This window comes from Pelophylax lessonae, assembly GCF_965119305.1.
Source record: "Pelophylax lessonae genome assembly, chromosome: 1".
Lineage (NCBI taxonomy): Eukaryota > Metazoa > Chordata > Amphibia > Anura > Ranidae > Pelophylax > Pelophylax lessonae.
In genome coordinates, this window is record NC_138768.1 from 33,938,675 (window position 1) to 33,960,568 (window position 21,894).

The 21,894-nt window shown below is 45.6% G+C and overlaps 1 protein-coding gene across 1 annotated transcript in view; it reads left to right on the forward strand.

Moving 5' to 3' along the window:
• LOC309568140 (von Willebrand factor A domain-containing protein 5A-like) overlaps positions 1-21,894 on the forward strand; it is a gene marked incomplete at its 5' end in the record, with an annotated part of 81,056 nt that overhangs the window by 56,049 nt on the left and 3,113 nt on the right. The window contains 4 exons of the mRNA XM_082273746.1: positions 1,441-1,539; positions 10,350-10,394; positions 18,455-18,564; positions 20,684-20,810. Coding sequence (XP_082129872.1) covers positions 1,441-1,539; positions 10,350-10,394; positions 18,455-18,564; positions 20,684-20,810 — 381 coding nt within the window. The remainder of the gene's footprint in view (positions 1-1,440; positions 1,540-10,349; positions 10,395-18,454; positions 18,565-20,683; positions 20,811-21,894) is intronic.

Sequence of the window (21,894 nt, forward strand, 5' to 3'; positions counted from 1 at the left end):
TTCCGGGTTCGGCGGCTCCGGCGCTGTGATTGGCCGGAGCCGCGATGACGTCACTCCCGTCATTTCCCGGCAATTCTCAGCAAGGAACTCTGAAGGTCCGCCGGACCTTCAGAGCGCATGCGCCGCACGCGTCAGCGGTTGCATGCAGTGCAAATATCTCCTAAACCGTGCAGGTTTAGGAGATATTAATTGTACCTACAGGTAAGCCTTATTATAGGCTTACCTGTAGTTAAAAGTCAAAAAAAGCGGTATAGTACCGCTTTAAACACCTCAGCAGCACTCTGTCTTTGCTGTCTGATCTGCAGCTTAACCTTGAGTTCTGTCCCTATGTTTGTATTGATTCCTGTATTGACCTGGCTTGTCTGACTTCGTTGCTATCTCCAGTCCTGACCCCGGCTTGCCTTGACTCTGCTATACCTGCTTCCTGCCTGATATCCTGCTGCCAACCCCTGCCTGTACACCGACTATTCTTTCCCTCCTTCTTGAACTGTATTTGATTACCTGTGTCTGAAACCAGCTTGTCTGACCCTGCTCCAGTCTTTGCCCATCCAGCTCCTTCCAGTGCCTGGAGACGCTGTCCTGCATCCGCTGTGCATCCGCACCTCTGTACCTGCTTCTTCCTGCTGCTCAGCAATCCAGCCGTGTTCAGTGACTTATCAGCTACTCTTCTCAACTGCCAATAGAAGACCAGCGCAGGCACTCTTACCTCACTACGCTCTTGCATCCACTGTTGCAACTCCAGTGGTGCCTGAGCCAGGGCTGTACGAGAGGTCTCCCTCTGCACGTCAGGCTCTGCTGCAAGGTACGTGACAACCGGTATCGGTGGCATGACATGGATATATAAGAAAGGTCCTAATACAACTCTGCCATTTCACAGATATTCCTGAAGAAAAATCCGTGACATTGTCTCCCCTATTTATTAAATGTAGCACCAGCCGGGCTCCAGGAGGAGGTGTCATGGAGGTGGACATGTCACCTCAATTCACCATGTGTCACCGCTAAAAGTTGCAACAATTCCTATCATGTAATGGGGATTGAAGTAAATTGGTGTTAATGGGGGTGAGGGATTGGAGGCATGACAGGATCCTAGAGGTAATTTGTCATGTAAATTTCATGCTCATTCCTTCATCCCCTCAACACATTGATGGCGATGGCACCTAACTCTCGCAAAACATAACCTGCTAGCAATACCATGGTAATGTGTATATACAAAGTGGAAGGTTTAGAAGTTCAAAATTTACTAATCGAAAAATGTTTAAAAAACAAGGGCAGGATGTACAGTATGTTCTCTATCCTTCCCCATGGTAACATGACTGGTACACTTTGTTGACGGCATAACTTAGTGTTATATCATTTTCACTCTTTGAGGGGGCAGGGGTCTGTATAATAATACCTCGTCATCTGTCCATCATCTCTCATGATGTATCCTTTTCTTTTCAGCAGACATGATGTGTTCAGAGTATGCAGAGCACCCCCCCATTCAATATGAATATTCTCTGCACCCAATGTCACATTTCCATCACGTGGCCGGCATGAATAGTAAGTGCCATTTTAACTTGAAGGAACTATGTAAGCAGTCTCTAGTGGGTACTATACAATGCAGCACCCAATCCCTGGTGGGTACAATGTAATCCACACCACAGTCTCTGGTGGGTACTGAGCAATTGAGACATTAGTCTCTGCTGGGTGCTACAATGTTGACTTCAGTCTTTGGTGAGTACTATACAATACAGGCTCCAGTCTTTGGTGAGTACTATACAATACAGGATCCAGTCTTTGGTGGTACTATACAATACAGGCTCCAGTCTTTGGTGGGTACTATACAATACAGGCTCCAGATTATGGTGGGTACTATACAATACAGGCTCCAGATTCTGGTGGGTACTATGCAATACAGGCTCCAGTCTTTGGTGGTACTATACAATACAGGCTCCAGTCTTTGGTGGGTACTATACAATACAGGCTCCAGATTATGGTGGGTACTATACAATACAGGCTCCAGTCTTTGGTGAGTACTATACAATACAGGCTCCAGTCTTTGGTGAGTACTATACAATACAGGATCCAGTCTTTGGTGGATACTATACAATACAGGCTCCAGATTATGGTGGGTACTATACAATACAGGCTCCAGTTTTTGGTGGGTACTATACAATACAGGCTCCAGATTTTGGTGGGTACTATACAATACAGGCTCCAGTTTTTGGTGGGTACTATACAATACAGGCTCCAGTTTTTGGTGGGTACTATACAATATAGGCTCCAGTGTTTGGTGGGTACTATACAATACAGGCTCCAGTTTTTGGTGGGTACTATACAATACAGGCTCCAGTTTTTGGTGGGTACTATACAATACAGGCTCCAGTTTTTGGTGGGTACTATACAATATAGGCTCCAGTCTTTGGTGAGTCCTATACAATAAAGGCTCCAGTCTTTGGTGGATACTATACAATACAGGCTCTAGTCTTTGGTGGGTACTATACAATACAGGCTGCAGTCTTTGCTGGATACTATACAATACAGGATCCAGTCTTTAGTGGGTACTATACAATACAGGCTCCAGTTTTTGGTGGGTACTATACAATACAGGCTCCAGATTTTGGTGGGTACTATACAATACAGGCTCCAGTTTTTGCTGGATACTATACAATACAGGATCCAGTCTTTAGTGGGTACTATACAATACAGGCTCCAGTTTTTGGTGGGTACTATACAATAAAGGCTCCAGTCTTTGGTGGATACTATACAATACAGGATCCAGTCTTTGGTGGGTACTATACAATACAGGCTCCAGTCTTTGCTGGATACTATACAATACAGGATCCAGTCTTTAGTGGGTACTATACAATACAGGCTCCAGTTTTTGGTGGGTACTATACAATATAGGCTCCAGTCTTTGGTGGATACTATACAATAAAGGCTCCAGTCTTTGGTGGATACTATACAATACAGGCTCTAGTCTTTGGTGGGTACTATACAATACAGGCTGCAGTCTTTGCTGGATACTATACAATACAGGATCCAGTCTTTAGTGGGTACTATACAATACAGGCTCCAGTTTTTGGTGGGTACTATACAATACAGGCTCCAGATTTTGGTAGGTACTATACAATACAGGCTCCAGTTTTTGGTGGGTACTATACAATACAGGCTCCAGTCTTTGATGGGTACTATACAATACAGGCTCCAGTCTTTGGTGGGTACTATACAATACAGGCTCCAGTCCTTGGTGGGTACTATACAATACAGGCTCCAGTCTTTGGTGGGTACTATACAATACAGGCTCCAGTCTTTGGTGAGTACTATACAATACAGGATCCAGTCTTTGGTGGTACTATACAATACAGGCTCCAGTCTTTGGTGGGTACTATACAATACAGGCTCCAGATTATGGTGGGTACTATACAATACAGGCTCCAGATTCTGGTGGGTACTATGCAATACAGGCTCCAGTCTTTGGTGGTACTATACAATACAGGCTCCAGTCTTTGGTGGGTACTATACAATACAGGCTCCAGATTATGGTGGGTACTATACAATACAGGCTCCAGTCTTTGGTGAGTACTATACAATACAGGCTCCAGTCTTTGGTGAGTACTATACAATACAGGATCCAGTCTTTGGTGGATACTATACAATACAGGCTCCAGATTATGGTGGGTACTATACAATACAGGCTCCAGTTTTTGGTGGGTACTATACAATACAGGCTCCAGATTTTGGTGGGTACTATACAATACAGGCTCCAGTTTTTGGTGGGTACTATACAATACAGGCTCCAGTTTTTGGTGGGTACTATACAATATAGGCTCCAGTGTTTGGTGGGTACTATACAATACAGGCTCCAGTTTTTGGTGGGTACTATACAATACAGGCTCCAGTTTTTGGTGGGTACTATACAATACAGGCTCCAGTTTTTGGTGGGTACTATACAATATAGGCTCCAGTCTTTGGTGAGTACTATACAATAAAGGCTCCAGTCTTTGGTGGATACTATACAATACAGGCTCTAGTCTTTGGTGGGTACTATACAATACAGGCTGCAGTCTTTGCTGGATACTATACAATACAGGATCCAGTCTTTAGTGGGTACTATACAATACAGGCTCCAGTTTTTGGTGGGTACTATACAATACAGGCTCCAGATTTTGGTGGGTACTATACAATACAGGCTCCAGTTTTTGCTGGATACTATACAATACAGGATCCAGTCTTTAGTGGGTACTATACAATACAGGCTCCAGTTTTTGGTGGGTACTATACAATAAAGGCTCCAGTCTTTGGTGGATACTATACAATACAGGATCCAGTCTTTGGTGGGTACTATACAATACAGGCTCCAGTCTTTGCTGGATACTATACAATACAGGATCCAGTCTTTAGTGGGTACTATACAATACAGGCTCCAGTTTTTGGTGGGTACTATACAATATAGGCTCCAGTCTTTGGTGGATACTATACAATAAAGGCTCCAGTCTTTGGTGGATACTATACAATACAGGCTCTAGTCTTTGGTGGGTACTATACAATACAGGCTGCAGTCTTTGCTGGATACTATACAATACAGGATCCAGTCTTTAGTGGGTACTATACAATACAGGCTCCAGTTTTTGGTGGGTACTATACAATACAGGCTCCAGATTTTGGTAGGTACTATACAATACAGGCTCCAGTTTTTGGTGGGTACTATACAATACAGGCTCCAGTCTTTGGTGGGTACTATACAATACAGGCTCCAGTCCTTGGTGGGTACTATACAATACAGGCTCCAGTCTTTGGTGGGTACTATACAATACAGGCTCCAGTCTTTGGTGAGTACTATACAATACAGGATCCAGTCTTTGGTGGTACTATACAATACAGGCTCCAGTCTTTGGTGGGTACTATACAATACAGGCTCCAGATTATGGTGGGTACTATACAATACAGGCTCCAGATTCTGGTGGGTACTATGCAATACAGGCTCCAGTCTTTGGTGGTACTATACAATACAGGCTCCAGTCTTTGGTGGGTACTATACAATACAGGCTCCAGATTATGGTGGGTACTATACAATACAGGCTCCAGTCTTTGGTGAGTACTATACAATACAGGCTCCAGTCTTTGGTGAGTACTATACAATACAGGATCCAGTCTTTGGTGGATACTATACAATACAGGCTCCAGATTATGGTGGGTACTATACAATACAGGCTCCAGTTTTTGGTGGGTACTATACAATACAGGCTCCAGATTTTGGTGGGTACTATACAATACAGGCTCCAGTTTTTGGTGGGTACTATACAATACAGGCTCCAGTTTTTGGTGGGTACTATACAATATAGGCTCCAGTGTTTGGTGGGTACTATACAATACAGGCTCCAGTTTTTGGTGGGTACTATACAATACAGGCTCCAGTTTTTGGTGGGTACTATACAATACAGGCTCCAGTTTTTGGTGGGTACTATACAATATAGGCTCCAGTCTTTGGTGAGTACTATACAATAAAGGCTCCAGTCTTTGGTGGATACTATACAATACAGGCTCTAGTCTTTGGTGGGTACTATACAATACAGGCTGCAGTCTTTGCTGGATACTATACAATACAGGATCCAGTCTTTAGTGGGTACTATACAATACAGGCTCCAGTTTTTGGTGGGTACTATACAATACAGGCTCCAGATTTTGGTGGGTACTATACAATACAGGCTCCAGTTTTTGCTGGATACTATACAATACAGGATCCAGTCTTTAGTGGGTACTATACAATACAGGCTCCAGTTTTTGGTGGGTACTATACAATAAAGGCTCCAGTCTTTGGTGGATACTATACAATACAGGATCCAGTCTTTGGTGGGTACTATACAATACAGGCTCCAGTCTTTGCTGGATACTATACAATACAGGATCCAGTCTTTAGTGGGTACTATACAATACAGGCTCCAGTTTTTGGTGGGTACTATACAATATAGGCTCCAGTCTTTGGTGGATACTATACAATAAAGGCTCCAGTCTTTGGTGGATACTATACAATACAGGCTCTAGTCTTTGGTGGGTACTATACAATACAGGCTGCAGTCTTTGCTGGATACTATACAATACAGGATCCAGTCTTTAGTGGGTACTATACAATACAGGCTCCAGTTTTTGGTGGGTACTATACAATACAGGCTCCAGATTTTGGTAGGTACTATACAATACAGGCTCCAGTTTTTGGTGGGTACTATACAATACAGGCTCCAGTCTTTGATGGGTACTATACAATACAGGCTCCAGTCTTTGGTGGGTACTATACAATACAGGCTCCAGTCCTTGGTGGGTACTATACAATACAGGCTCCAGTCTTTGGTGGGTACTATACAATACAGGCTCCAGTCTTTGGTGGATGCTATACAATAAAGGTTGGTACTATACAATGCAGACCCTAGTCTTTAGTGGGTACTATACAATACAGACCCCAGTCTTTGGTGGATACTATACAATGCAGACCTCAGTCTTTGGTGGCTACTATAAAATGCAGACCCCAGTCTTTGCTGGGTACTATACAGTGCAGACCTTAGTCTTTGGTGGGTACTATACAATGCAGACCCCAGTCTTTGCTGGGTACTATACAATGCAGACCCTAGTCTTTAGTGGGTACTATACAATACAGACCATAGACTTAGGTTGGTACTATATACAGTAGACTCCAGTCTTTGCTGGGTACTATACAATTCAGACGCCAGTCTTTGGTGAATACTATTTAATGCAACCCCAGTCTTTTGTGGGTGCTGTACAATGCAGACCGCAGTCTTTGGTGGGTGCTATAGAATGCAGACCCCAGTCTTTGGTGGGCACTATACAATGTAGGCCCCTGTCTCTGGTGTAGACAGTACAGTACTCACCCCAGTCTCTTGTAGCATTCTTAAACGTAGACTCCAGTCTTTGGTGGGTACTATACAATGCAGACCCTCAATCTCTGGTGGGCTCTATATAATACAGTCCTTCTTGCTCCTAAACCACTTCTATCGATTAAGATTGTATTTATTTTGCTCCAGAGACAAAGGGAATTCCCACTAAATGCTCAACATTCAGGGTTTGGGCTTTGATGTGACAGTATTGTGGTGGTCATTTTCATCATGACCCACAGCCAGGTAAAGTTCAGTTCAAGAGGTCCTTCTGTGGCAATATCCAAAACTTGGTAAATACTGGTTAGACATTAGGCAAACCTTACACACTCTTTTTGGTCTTCTGATACCAATAACAATGGATACCAACATTTCTCCTCTTGCCCTAAAGTGAGTCTGACTTCAAGCCCCAATCTCGTAGTATAATACTGGAAATCCCCCACCCAGCCTTGATGAGGGTCAGGGTTTCTCAAATTAACTCTACCATTAAACTAGAAAAAGCCTATATACCTTCCAGAGGAAATGCTGTACATTTTGAGAAATTGTGGGGTCCTTGATGTGGCCAGAAAAAGAGGCTAATGGAGCGTGATCTGCACTACATCAGCTTCAATGAAGGAAAGGGGAGACATCAGGGGTCTAATTGACTCCTTATCAGTAACAAAGACTGACAGCACTATTACCCTGTAATCCTGTTTTAAGCGAGGTTAGATACTTTACTGGTGCCCTGCTCAAAGCCTCTGCAAGCCTAAGGCTGCATTCACATGTCAGCGTATTGATCGCGGGCAGAATCACCGCGATTCCGCCCGCGATCCGGAAATCATTGCAAATCGCGGGACGCATGTGCGTTGCCCATGATTTGCAATAGCACCCCAAATGCTGTTCGATGTTGCCGCGATTTCCGCCTGCCAAATCGCGGTAACATCGCGCAAAAAAAATAGCGGGACGCATTACGCTCCAAAGAAGTACAAGAGCTTCTTTGGAGCGTAATGCGTCCCGCGATTTCTTTTGCGCGATGGTACCGCGATTCGGCAGGCGGAAATCGCGGCAACATCGAACAGCGTTTGGGGTGCTATTGCAAATCAAGGGCAACGCACATGCGTCCCGCGATTTGCAATGATTTCCGGACCGTGGGCGGAATCGCGGTGATTCTGCCCGCGATCAATACGCTGACATGTGAATGCAGCCTTAGGTATACCACAGTCAAAAGAGCCGGCAACTTGAAAGGTTTAAATAAAGTCTTCTTTATTGTAAACAATGGTGGGGTAAAAATACTGGAAGAAGATGTATTTCAGCCTATGCAGGCCTATACTGTCTTGTTCCTTGATCTTTACCCCACTATTGTTTTCAATAAAGAAGATTGGATTTTAACCTTTTGCAGTGTCTAATAGATCCCTGATGTCTCATTGAAGAGAACCTGTCACAGTAAACGTTGCATCTCATAGGGGGCTATTGGTTCCCTATGTGATAGCAATGCAGATAAGTGAAAATAAAAAGTATACAAAAGTTACACCCAAGCACTAAAAAAAAAAAAAAGCCAAAAATCTTTGAAACCCTGTGTACATGCACACACGTACCTAAACGCACGCATCAGGGGCACCTACAGTGTGCATGAAAATGTCAGTTGTGCTACACATGTTACATATCACCTCACAGAGCAGAGTGAGAGCAATCATTCTATTCATACATCAATTATTCCACAATTCTCTCAAATAAATAAAAAACTAAAAAAAAGGGGGGGGGGGGTTGGGGTCCATTATATACAGTAAACTCCAAAGGGATGACCTGTAGGGGCTTTTAAAGCATTAAATATGGAAAATTTTGTGTATTCAAGTTTGTCGCTGTTTCACTGGTGTGTGCAATTTTATGACTTGACATGTTTGGTATCTTTTTACTCGCCGAAAGCTCATCTTTATATTTTACCAAAGAAAATTGGGGTGATATATTGAATGTAGATGCACAGCTTTAGTGTATTTCTTACTGAACGGTTACATAGTTTGTGAGGTTGAAAAAAGACGTCAGTCCATCCAGTATAACCTATGATGTGTGTGTTTGCTGTTAACCGTACATTGTATACCCCTGTATGTTGTGGTCTCTAAGGTGCCCATGTAATCATTTTTGAAACTATCGAAGCTCCCTGCTGATACCACTGCTTGTGGAAGAAAATTCCACATCCTTACTGCTCTGACAGTAAAGAACCCCTTACGTAGTTTAAGGTTAAACCGCCTTTCCTCTAGTTTTAGTGAGTGGCCACGTGTCTTATTGTATTCCCTTTCTCTGAATAGTTTGTTCCTTATGCTAGGGTCGCCAGTACAGTATTTGTACATTGATATCATATCCCCCCTTAATCGTCTCTTCTCCAGAGAGAATAGGTTCAGTGCTTGTAGCCTTTCCTCATAGCTGATGTCCTCCATTCCCCTAATTATTTTTGTTGCCCTTCTCTGGACTTTCTCCAGTTCCAGCACATCCTTCCTGAGGACCGGTGCCCAGAACTGGACAGCATACTCCAGATGTGGCCGGACCAGAGTCTTGTAGAGAGGGAGAATAATCTCTTTATTTCTGGAGTGAATCCCCTTTTTTATACATCCCAGTATTCTGTTGGCTTTGCTTGCAGCGGCTTGGCATTGCATGCCACTGCCAAGCCTGTTGTCTACCAGTACCCCCAGGTCCTTTCCCATCCTAGACTCACCCAGAGGTCCCCCCCTAGTGAGTAGCTTGCTTTCTGGTTTCTGGCACCCAAGTGCATTACTTTACATTTTTCAACATTAAACCTCATCTGCCATGTAGTTGCCCACCCCATTATTTTGTTCAGGTCCGCTTGTAAGGTTTCCACATCCTGCATAGAAGATATTGGCATGCTTAGTTTAGTATCATCTGCAAATACTGAGATTGTACTAGATATCCCCTCCTCTAGATCATTTATGAATAAATTAACCAGGATTGGCCCAGTTGCAGTGAATAAGCCGTTGTGTGAATATCCTGTGAGCTGGACACACCACTGTTTAATTCTTCCAGGTTGCTGCTTTCAGAAAAATGTATCCTGTTTGAGGTTTTAGCTAATCTTCAGGTCTAAAATGTTTCTTTAAGGTGTGTAAAAGGCACAAAAAATGGTACTGGTATCGAAAGGGTCCACCATGTGTCATACAGCCCTATGGGGTACAGGACGGGATTTTTATGTCCTGATGATGCCGTTCAGTATAAGACGTGTTTGTCCTCGGGCCCATCCACCCAGTGACCTCTACTTGGGGTACTTGAGCTCTGAAAGGGAGTGTGACCACTATGGGGTGCACTGTGGTCCCTGCAAACAAAAAGTAGACTTGGAAGGGACCTGTTTATCAGGTATTGGGCCACCTGGTGGAGAAAGTCGGCAGTGAACATCCATTCCCTACAGGACAATTTCCCCAATCCATTCATTGTTTGTGATTCTGTATTACTTGGATGAAAATAAAATGTCATTATTAATAGGATGTCTCTCTTTTTACACAGATTCCCATCTCTTCCATGGTCATCATTTCGATGGTCCAGAAGCAGGTACCGGACAGAGTTATGGGTTATTTCTGTCTCGCTAACTTAAGGGACAGTTGGGACGGGGGACACAGATGTAAGGAGGGACTCTGATGGGGACACTGATATAAAGGGGGACCCTGATGGGGTGCCTGATGTAAAGGAGGACTCTAATGGAGACCCAGCTGTAAGAGGGGCCCTAATGTAAGGGGACACTGATGGAGGCTCTGATGTAAGGGGAAGTCTGCTAGGGACTGATGCATGGTGGACTCTGATAGTGAACCTGATGTAAGAGGGCCCCCTCATATATGGGGGGCTCTCATGGGGACTCTGATGTAAGGGGAAGTCTGATGGGGATCCAGATGTAAGAGGAGCCCCTAATGTAAGGGGACTCTGATGTAGGAGGAGGACTCTAATGGAGGCCCAGCTGTAAGAGAGGCCCTGATGCATAGGGGACTCTGATGTTAAACCTTATGTAAGAGGGGCCCCTTAAATATATGGGGGCTCTGATGTAAGGAGGGACTGTGAGGTGGACCCCGATGTAAGAGGAGCTCCTAATGTAAGGGGACTCTGATGAAAGGGGAAGTCTGATGGGGATCTTGATGTATGGGGGACTCTGATGGGGACCCTGATGTAAAGGAGGACTCTAATGGAGACCCAACTGTGAGAGGGTTCCTAATGTAAAGGGACTATGATGGGGAGTCTGCTAGGGGCTGATGCATGGTGGACCTTGAAGTTGAACCTGATGTAAGAGGGCCCCCTGATATACAGTGCATTGCGAAAGTATTCGGCCCCCTTGAACTTTTCAACCTTTTGCCACATTTCAGGCTTCAAACATAAAGATATAAAACTGTAATTTTTTGTGACGAATCAACAACAAGTGGGACACAATCATGAAGTGGAATGAAATTTATTGGATATTTCAAACTTTTTTAACAAATAAAAAACTGAAAAATTGGGCGTGCAAAATTATTCAGCCCCTTTACTTTCAGTGCAGCAAACTCTCTCCAGAAGTTCAGTGAAGATCTCTGAATGATCCAATGTTGACCTAAATGACTAATGATGATAAATAGAATCCACCTGTGTGTAATCAAGTCTCCGTATATATATATATATAAAAATTTCAGTTTTTTATTTGTTAACAAAGTTTGAAATATCCAATAAATTTCGTTCCACTTCATGATTGTGTCCCACTTGTTGTTGATTCTTCACAAAAAATTACAGTTTTATATCTTTATGTTTGAAGCCTGAAATGTGGCAAAAGGTCGAAAAGTTCAAGGGGGCTGAATACTTTTGCAATGCACTTTATCTCTCATGGGGACTCTGATTGATGGGAAAGTCTGATTGGGACTCTGTTGTGGACTCTGATGTAAGGGAGACTCTGATAAGGATCCAGATGTAAAGGAGCCTCTAATGTAAGAGGACTCTGATGAAAGGGGAAGTCTGATGGGGTCCCTGATGTAAAGGAGAACTCTAATGGAGGCCCAGCTGTAAGAGGGGCCAAATGTAGAGGGACTCTGATGGGGGCTCTGATGTAAGTGGAAGTCTGCTAGGGACCCTGATGCATAGGGGACTCTTACAACATCAGAGTCCACCATGCATCAGCCCTTAGAAGACTTCCCCTTACATCAGAGCCCTCCATCAGTGTTCCTTTACATTAGGAACACTCTTACATTTGGGTCTTCATTAGAGTCCTCCTTTACATCAGGGTCCCCATCAGAGTCCCTCTTTACATTAAGGTCCACATCAGAGTCCACCATACATCAAGATCCCCATCAGACTTCCCCTTACATCAGTGTCCCCTTACATTAGGAGCTCCTCTTACATCTGGATCCCTATCAGAGTATCCCTTACATCAGGGTCCACCTCACAGTCTCCCCTTACATCAGAGTCCCCATCCGACTTCTCCTTACATCAGGGTCCACCTCACAGTCTCCCCTTACATCAGGGGCACCTCTTACATAAGATTCAACATCAGAGGGGCCCCTGATATATGGGGGGCTTTGATGAGGACTCCAATGTAAGGGGAAGCATGATGGGGATCCTGATGTAAGGGGGACTCTTATGCGGACCCTGATGTAAGGGAGACTCTGATGGGGATCCAGATGTAAAAAGAGCCCCTAATATAAGGGGACTCTGATCTAAGGGGAAGTCTGATGTGGATCTTGATGTTAAAGGGGACTCTGATGGGGACCCTGATGTATTGGGGTATCTGATGTGGGCAGGCCCGGACTGGGACAAAAAATAGGCCCGGGCATTTTGGACTGAGCAGCCCGCGAGGGGGGGGGGGGGGGGGCGTGGCGTTCGTCGGGATGGTTGATGACAGGATTTAATGTTCCAGGATGTGTGGATTTGATTACGGTACCTTTTTTAGTTCAATCTTCAATTTAGATCAGAGCTGCTATATGATGCTGTTTATTTTGTCTTACTTTAAATCCTGTTTTGATGGTTGAGTCCTAAAAATAGTATGAAGCAGATCAGTCCCAATTCCTGCACCTTCACACATCAAATCACCCCAATTCCTGCACTATCATACCATAGATCACCCCAATTCCTGCACCTTCACACCTCAGATCAGCCCCTGGTAGGCTGGCACCGGCAGCAACAATTTTATTCAAATCGGGATTTATTCTGCAAATAGGCTGACCTGGCACTGGCAGGCATAGTACTAGACTAGTACTATGCCTGGCTGCCAGTGCCAGACAATTTGCAGAAGAAATCCTGATTTATTTGAATAAAATTGTTGCTGCCAGTGCCAGTCCAGCCTATCTGCAAAAGAAATCCCTAAGTAGAAGTCACTCCTCTCTCCAGTCCTCCACTTACCTTAGGTGTGCTGTGCGGTGTGGCTGCAGAGTGTTCCCGCTGGACATAGTACAGGAGATGGTCAGAGACTGCAAACATGATACAAGAGATGGTCAGAGACTGAGGACATGATACAGGAGATGGTCAGAGACTGAGGACATGATACAGGAGATGGTCAGAGACTGAGGACATGATACAGGAGATGGTCAGAGACTGAGGACATGATACAGGAGATGGTCAGAGACTGAGGACATGATACATGAGATGGTCAGAGACTGAGGACATGATACATGAGATGGTCAGAGACTGAGGACATGATACATGAGATGGTCAGAGACTGAGGACATGATACATGAGATGGTCAGAGACTGAGGACATGATACATGAGATGGTCAGAGACTGAGGACATGATACATGAGATGGTCAGAGACTGAGGACATGATACATGAGATGGTCAGAGACTGAGGACATGATACATGAGATGGTCAGAGACTGAGGACATGATAGAGGAGATGGTCAGAGACTGAGGACATGATAGAGGAGATGGTCAGAGACTGAGGACATGATAGAGGAGATGGTCAGAGACTGAGGACATGATAGAGGAGATGGTCAGAGACTGAGGACATGATAGAGGAGATGGTCAGAGACTGAGGACATGATAGAGGAGATGGTCAGAGACTGAGGACATGATAGAGGAGATGGTCAGAGACTGAGGACATGATAGAGGAGATGGTCAGAGACTGAGGACATGATAGAGGAGATGGTCAGAGACTGAGGACATGATAGAGGAGATGGTCAGAGACTGAGGACATGATAGAGGAGATGGTCAGAGACTGAGGACATGATAGAGGAGATGGTCAGAGACTGAGGACATGATAGAGGAGATGGTCAGAGACTGAGGACATGATAGAGGAGATGGTCAGAGACTGAGGACATGATAGAGGAGATGGTCAGAGACTGAGGACATGATACATGAGATGGTCAGAGACTGAGGACATGATACATGAGATGGTCAGAGACTGAGGACATGATACATGAGATGGTCAGAGACTGAGGACATGATACATGAGATGGTCAGAGACTGAGGACATGATACATGAGATGGTCAGAGACTGAGGACATGATACATGAGATGGTCAGAGACTGAGGACATGATACATGAGATGGTCAGAGACTGAGGACATGATACATGAGATGGTCAGAGACTGAGGACATGATACATGAGATGGTCAGAGACTGAGGACATGATAGAGGAGATGGTCAGAGACTGAGGACATGATAGAGGAGATGGTCAGAGACTGAGGACATGATACATGAGATGGTCAGAGACTGAGGACATGATACAGGAGATGGTCAGAGACTGCGGACATGATACATGAGATGGTCAGAGACTGAGGACATGATAGAGGAGATGGTCAGAGACTGAGGACATGATAGAGGAGATGGTCAGAGACTGAGGACATGATACAAGAGATGGTCAGAGACTGCGGACATGATACAGGAGATGGTCAGAGACTGCGGACATGATACAGGAGATGGTCAGAGACTGCGGACATGATACAAGAGATGGTCAGAGACTGAGGACATGATACATGAGATGGTCAGAGACTGAGGACACGATAGAGGAGATGGTCAGAGACTGAGGACACGATAGAGGAGATGGTCAGAGACTGAGGACACGATAGAGGAGATGGTCAGAGACTGAGGACACGATAGAGGAGATGGTCAGAGACTGAGGACACGATAGAGGAGATGGTCAGAGACTGAGGACACGATAGAGGAGATGGTCAGAGACTGAGGACACGATAGAGGAGATGGTCAGAGGCTGAGGACACGATAGAGGAGATGGTCAGAGACTGAGGACACGATAGAGGAGATGGTCAGAGACTGAGGACATGATAGAGGAGATGGTCAGAGACTGAGGACATGATAGAGGAGATGGTCAGAGACTGAGGACATGATAGAGGAGATGGTCAGAGACTGAGGACATGATACAAGAGATGGTCAGAGACTGCGGACATGATACAGGAGATGGTCAGAGACTGAGGACATGATACAGGAGATGGTCAGAGACTGAGGACATGATACAGGAGATGGTCAGAGACTGCGGACATGATACAGGAGATGGTCAGAGACTACGGACATGATACAAGAGATGGTCAGAGACTGCGGACATGATAGAGGAGATGGTCAGAGACTGCGGACATGATACAAGAGATGGTCAGAGACTGCGGACATGATACAAGAGATGGTCAGAGACTGCGGACATGATACAAGAGATAGAGACTGCGGACATGATACAAGAGATGGTCAGAGACTGCGGACATGATAGAGGAGATGGTCAGAGACTGCGGACATGATAGAGGAGATGGTCAGAGACTGAGGACATGATAGAGGAGATGGTCAGAGACTGAGGACATGATACAGGAGATGGTCAGAGACTGCGGACATGATAGAGGAGATGGTCAGAGACTGCGGACATGATACCTGAGAGACTGCAGATGTGATACAAGAGAAGGTCAGAGACTGCAGACATGATAGAAGATAGGACACTAGGGGGGCCGGAGAGCACAGAGAAAGCAGATAGCGCTGAAGGGCAGGGGGGGGGGGGACTGGAGAGAAGTAAGGAAGGCGCAGGGTGTGGATAGCACTGGGGGGGGGGGGGGGGGCAGGGAAAACCAGGGGGATGGAGAGCACAGGGTAGGGGGACTGGAAATCACTTGGCCAGGGAGCACAGGGGGGTGGAGAGCATTAGGGGAGCCAGAAAGCATAGGGGGAGATGAAAAGCACTGTGGGGACTTGAAGAGCAGGGGGGGGGCTGAAGAGAGGGGGGGGGGGCTGAAGAGAGGGGGGGGGGGGCTGAAGAGCAGGGGGGGGCTGAAGAGCAGGGGGGGGCTGAAGAGCAGGGGGGGGGCTGAAGAGCAGGGGGGGGGCTGAAGAGCAGGGGGGGGGCTGAAGAGCAGGGGGGGGCTGAAGAGCAGGGGGGGGCTGAAGAGCACAAGGGGGGGCTAAGAGCAGGGGGGGAGGGTTAAGATCACTGGGGGGGGCAGTAAAAGAAGTTGAATAGGAGGGGGATGGGACAGCTCAGCTGCATATAGAGAAATTGATATTTCTCCTGCAGCCACAGAATGCCTGCAGAAGGGAGGAGGAGAATCAGGCATCCATCCAGCGGCAGCAGGAGGAGGAAGAGGGAAACATCAAATCCTCTATATGAAGCCGCCCCATCCCCCTCCTATTCAGTAGCAGACAGTACACACGGCCGGTGACACCAGGGCTGCACAGCACTGAAGAAACTGGCGTCGTGAGGAGCCGCACTTACCTTCTCTCTCCGGCCCGTCGCCGCCCCCGCGAGCAGCCCGGAGTCAGAGTGAAGGAGCTGCCATCTGCAGCTGATTGCTTCCATGGCCGATCCTGCGAGTGCGGGCTGTGCTGCTGGCCGCGCCGGGCAGGACACCGGCTGCGGCGGGAAGGAACACACATACGAACTTCTCTTCACTTCCGGCTCCCTAGCCAATCAGCCTCCTGCTCAGGGGGGTGTGACTCACAGCAGAAGGCTGATTGGCCGCGGAGCCGGTGTAGCTGGCAAGAACACTGGCCGCGGCCGCCGCAGTGAGGGTTCTTTACATTCTACTGTGAGGAGTCGGACTAAGTGAGAGCGGGCGCCGCGGCCCACCGGGATTATGCCCGGTCCGCCCGATGGTCAGTCCGGCCCTGGATGTGGGTCTTGATGTTAAAGATGACTTTGATGGGGACCCCGATGTAAAGGAGGACTCTAATTGAGTCCCAACTGTAAGAGGGTCCCTGATGTAAGGAGACTCTGATGGGGCTTTGATGTAAGGGGGAGTCTGCTAGGGATTCTGATGCATAGTCCCCACCAGACTTCCCCTTACATCAGTCTCCATCAGAACCCCCATATATCAGGGACCCCTCTTACATAAGATTCAACATCAGAGGGGCCCCTGATATATGGGGGCTCTGATGGAGACTCCGATGTAAGGGGAAGTCTGATGGGGACACTGATGTAAGGGGGGACTGTGATGCGGACTCTGATGTAAGGGAGGCTCTAATGGGGATCCAGATGTAAGAAGAGCCCCTAATATAAGGGGAAGTCTGATAGGGACCCTCATGTATTGGGGTATCTGATGGGGACCCTGATGTAAAGGGACTCTGATGGGGGCGTTGTATGTAAGTGAAAGTCTGCTAGAGACTCTGATGCATGGGGGACTCTGATGCTGAACCTGATGTAACAGGGGCCACTAATATATGACCCTTACATCAGGGTCTGCATAAGAGTCCCCCCTTACATCAGGATCCCCATCAGACTTCCCCTTACTTTGGAGTCCTCATCAAAGCTCCCCATATATCAGGGGCCCTCTGATGTTGAACCTTATGTAAGAGGGGCCCCTGATATATGGGGCTCTGATGGGGACTATGATGTAAGGAGAAGTCTGATGGGGGCTCTGATGGAGACTATGAAGTAAGGAGAAGTCTGATGGGGACTCTGATGTAAGGGGAGTCTGTGAGGTGGACCCTGATGTAAGGGATACTCTGATGGAGATCCAGATGTAAGAGGAGCCCCTAATATAGGGGGACTCTGATGTAAGGAGAAGTCTGATGGGGGCTCTGATGGGGACTATGGTGTAAGGAGAAGTCTGATGGGGACTCTGATGTAAGGGGAGACTGTGAGGTGGACCCTGATGTAAGGGATACTCTGATGGAGATCCAGATGTAAGAGGAGCCCCTAATGTAGGGGGACTCTGATGTAAGGGGAAGTCTGATAGGGAACCTAATGTATTGGGGACTCTGATGTGGATCTTGATGTAAAGGGGGACTCTGTTGAGGACCATGAATGCAGACATTTGGATCAGGGCACGTATTCCTGCATGCCGGTCGAGTTTTTCCCCGGTGTCAGCAATCCCCTCTATAGGCTGATTGGAATCTTATCTTAACAATCGTTCAGTAAATGTCATTTCTCTGAGCTAGTGAGAGTTCCCTCTAGTGGCTGATTTACAAATCTCTGACTCCAGGTGTTAGAGAGCGCGCTCCGAGCACAGTGACTGAGCGGTCAGAGAACAATCATGTGACCACTTTGACAGCCAATCACGGGAACGGGATAGGATGCAGTTCGGCTTTAAATGCTTTGCAAATAAATGACGAGCTTGCCTTTAAAGATGAGAAAGCCAAAACAGCCCAAATATCTGATATCTGCCAGGATTTCTATCCTGATTATTAACTCTTTTATTTTAATATTTATCACCCCCCCCCCCCCCCCCCCGCCACTCCAGTTTGGCTGATTGGCCTGCAGAACGCAGACGGATCCTGGAACCTGACCCCCGGATTCTCTTATACCCTGGAGATATCCGAGAGAGACATAAAGGCCGGAAATCCTTACCAGGTATGGTGTCACTCCGCGTATCTAAATTCTAGCAATGCCAGAAGGTCAAACATTTAGGTACACCCAGATTTTACCATATAATAAAGCTATAGTATCTCACAAAAGTAAGTACACCCCTCACATTTTTGTAAATGTTTTATTCTATCTTTTCATGTGACAACACTGAAGAAATGACACTTTGCTACAATGTAAAGTAGTGAGTGTACAGCTTGTATAACAGTGTAAATTTACTGTCCCCTCAAAATAACTCAACACACAGCCATTAATGTCTAAACCACTGGCAACAAAAGTGAGTACACCCCTAAGTGAAAATGTCCAAATTGGGCCCAAAGTCTCAATATTTTGTGTGGCCACCATTATTTTCCAGCACTGCCTTAACCCTCTAACCAGTATAGATCCTAACAAACACATTACCCAGTCCATACCAGTATAGATCCTAACACATTACCCAATCCATACCAGTATAGATCCTAACACATTACCCAGTCCATACCAGTATAGATCCTAACACATTACCCAGTCCATACCAGTATAGATCCTAACACATTACCCAGTCCATACCAGTATAGATATCCAGTATGATATTTTTCCCCATTGAGATCTGATGTGTTTTCAACGTGTTCCTTTTATTTTTTGAGCAGTGTGTATATGTATACGTGTGTATATATATATTTTTTTTTTTTTTTGCCATAGATATCACAATGATACAGCTGCATTACAACATGTAAACATTTATCGTGCTACCTAACAAAAAATCATACATATATGGAAAGATGTAACAATAAGAAAGATACTTGTAACAAATGTGATTATTCAGTCTCACACTCTGCCATCTAGTGGCATAACTGATTAATTACACTACCCAATATTAAAGAGGAAGTAAACCCTCCTCAGCAAGTTGTACCTATAGGTATGCCTATATTAAGGCTTACCTATAGGTACTGTAAATATTTCCTAAACATGTACCGTTTAGGAGATATTTACCTTTCATGCAGCCAGTGACGTCACTGGCGCATGCGCTCTGAAGGACCGGCCGCTGGTGCCGTTCCTTCAGAGTCCCGTGCCGTGACTGTCGGCTCCCGCACGCGTGCGCGGGAGTGACGTCACCGCGGCTCCGGCCAATCAGATGGCCGGATGCCGCGATCCCGGAAGACGGGCGACTGAACATGTCGCACGTCATACAGGTGAGTGAGCGGCACGGCGGGGGCTCGTTCTAAGGTAAGTATTTCATAATGAGCTAGTATGCGATGCATACTAGCTCATTATGCGTTTCTCTTGCAGGTTGTAAAAAAAAAAAAAACAACCTCTTTAAATAGAACACACCATAATGAAGAAACATTTATTAAAATACCAGCACATGATCATTAACTCATTTACTGTTCTAACTTAGCCAAACGGAAAAATAATAAAAAAAAAAAAAATATATATATATATAGATATACTGTATACAATTTTTTTATTTTATTTTTTTTCATAGATATAATGTTACAACTGTATTACAGCATGTAAAAATGTATCATGCTACATAGCAAAGAATCATTTATATATGTAATGGAAAGATGTAACAATAAAAAAGATACATGGAAAAAATGCAATTATTCAGTTTTACATCCTGCCATCTAGTGGCAGAACTGATTCATTACAATATCCATTATGAAATAGAACAGATTACTGTTAAATCAGATCTGTACTGTACTATCAATAAAATTAATTTAACGACAGGTGATTGGCTGCACAGATCTCCAAGTATTCTGCTCTGTACAGTTCTCAGGGTGGACTGCCTTCTGATCAGTCCATTGGTCCTGCATGGATGTACGGAAAGGATGCACTTGGAGATCCATGCAGGTCCACAGCTTCTCACAATGTGAACTAGAAGCTGCAGCAAGTCAGATGTTTTCAGGAAGCTATGTACAACATCCTTTCCACAAGCCATGATCTGTCTGCACTGCATAGAGAAAAACAGAGACCCAGTGATGACATCACTGGGTCTGTAAAAAGGTATGTTATGAAAATGGAAAGGTTTTTTTTTTTTAAAGAAATGTCAGTAGCATGTTGATTGGAGGGCTTAATTGTTAAGAATCCAGAACTGTACAGATATGTCTTCTTCCCTCCTCTACAGAACGTGGAGGTGTCGGTGTGGGTGACGGTCTTGGCGGTGATCTGGCTTCACGCCAGCTGTCTGGATCAGAGCGCGGAGTGGGAGCTGCTGGTGGGGAAGGCTGTCTCCTGGGTCAGGGATAAAGCCGGTAAGTCCTGGGAAAATGGGATGACCATATAAGGAGAAATCCAGGCTACTGTGATTCCTAAAATGTGTCATTCTCTTCAGACTGGACTAAGAAACATCCTTATATTCTGCTCTAGACATGTCCGCTTTGTTTCCTTCCGAATCTAAATTCCTACAAATTTTTTGCAATTCTGGTACTGTTTTTTTAGGGCAGACGGTCAGCTTTCAGGTGATAAAAACCGATGCAGCTAAGCAGCCGCTCCGCCGTTATTGCAAGCAGCAGGAGGGGACGTCCCCCCTCCTGCCGCTCTGCCCAGGTCTCCTGTCCCACCCGGAGACCCGAGCGACCAGCCCGCATGTCTGCCGGCTGGCCTGAGACCCAAATGATGCCGGATTGGGCTTTGATCGGGTCTCCGATGTAGTAACCCGGAAGCGGCGTCATGACGTCACGTCCGGTTTACTCGGCAGCCAACGACGCCGATTGAAAAAAATGCACAGTATTCAAAAACGCAGATTTTTGAAAACTTTTAAGTGTAGAGGAGGAGTTTGGGGACCCCAGCTCACTCCATAAGAGTACCTGTCACTGCCTATTAATGTCATATGGGATGTTTACATTTCTTGTGACAGCAATAAAAGTGTAAAAAAGAAAAAATAAGAAAAAGAAAAAGAAAATAAAAAAAAACATTTTAAAGCGCCCCCGTCCCCACGTGCTCACGCGCCAAAGAAAACGCATACGTAAGTCTCACCCACAAATGTAAACAGTGTTCAAATCACACATGTGAGATATCGCCGTGATCGTTCGAGCGAGAGCAATAAATCTAGCTAAATGTCGATCCAAGTCGAATCCCAGAAATAGACACTAGAGGGCTTCAGATGCCCACAGTGGACATGGACCCTGCCAACTTCAGAGATCAAGGTAGTTGTTCTTTAATTAAACTGAAACTTAAAGGAATACGCTATAGACACCAGCTAAATTAGCATATAAAGTTGATCAAATTAGAGTGGAGTTGGAAAAAAAATCTGATTTGGGGGACTGGAACTCCGCTTTAAAGGTGCCTTGGTGGAAGCGTTTGGCACACCAGCACCTTGTCTGTATATGGTTAGAA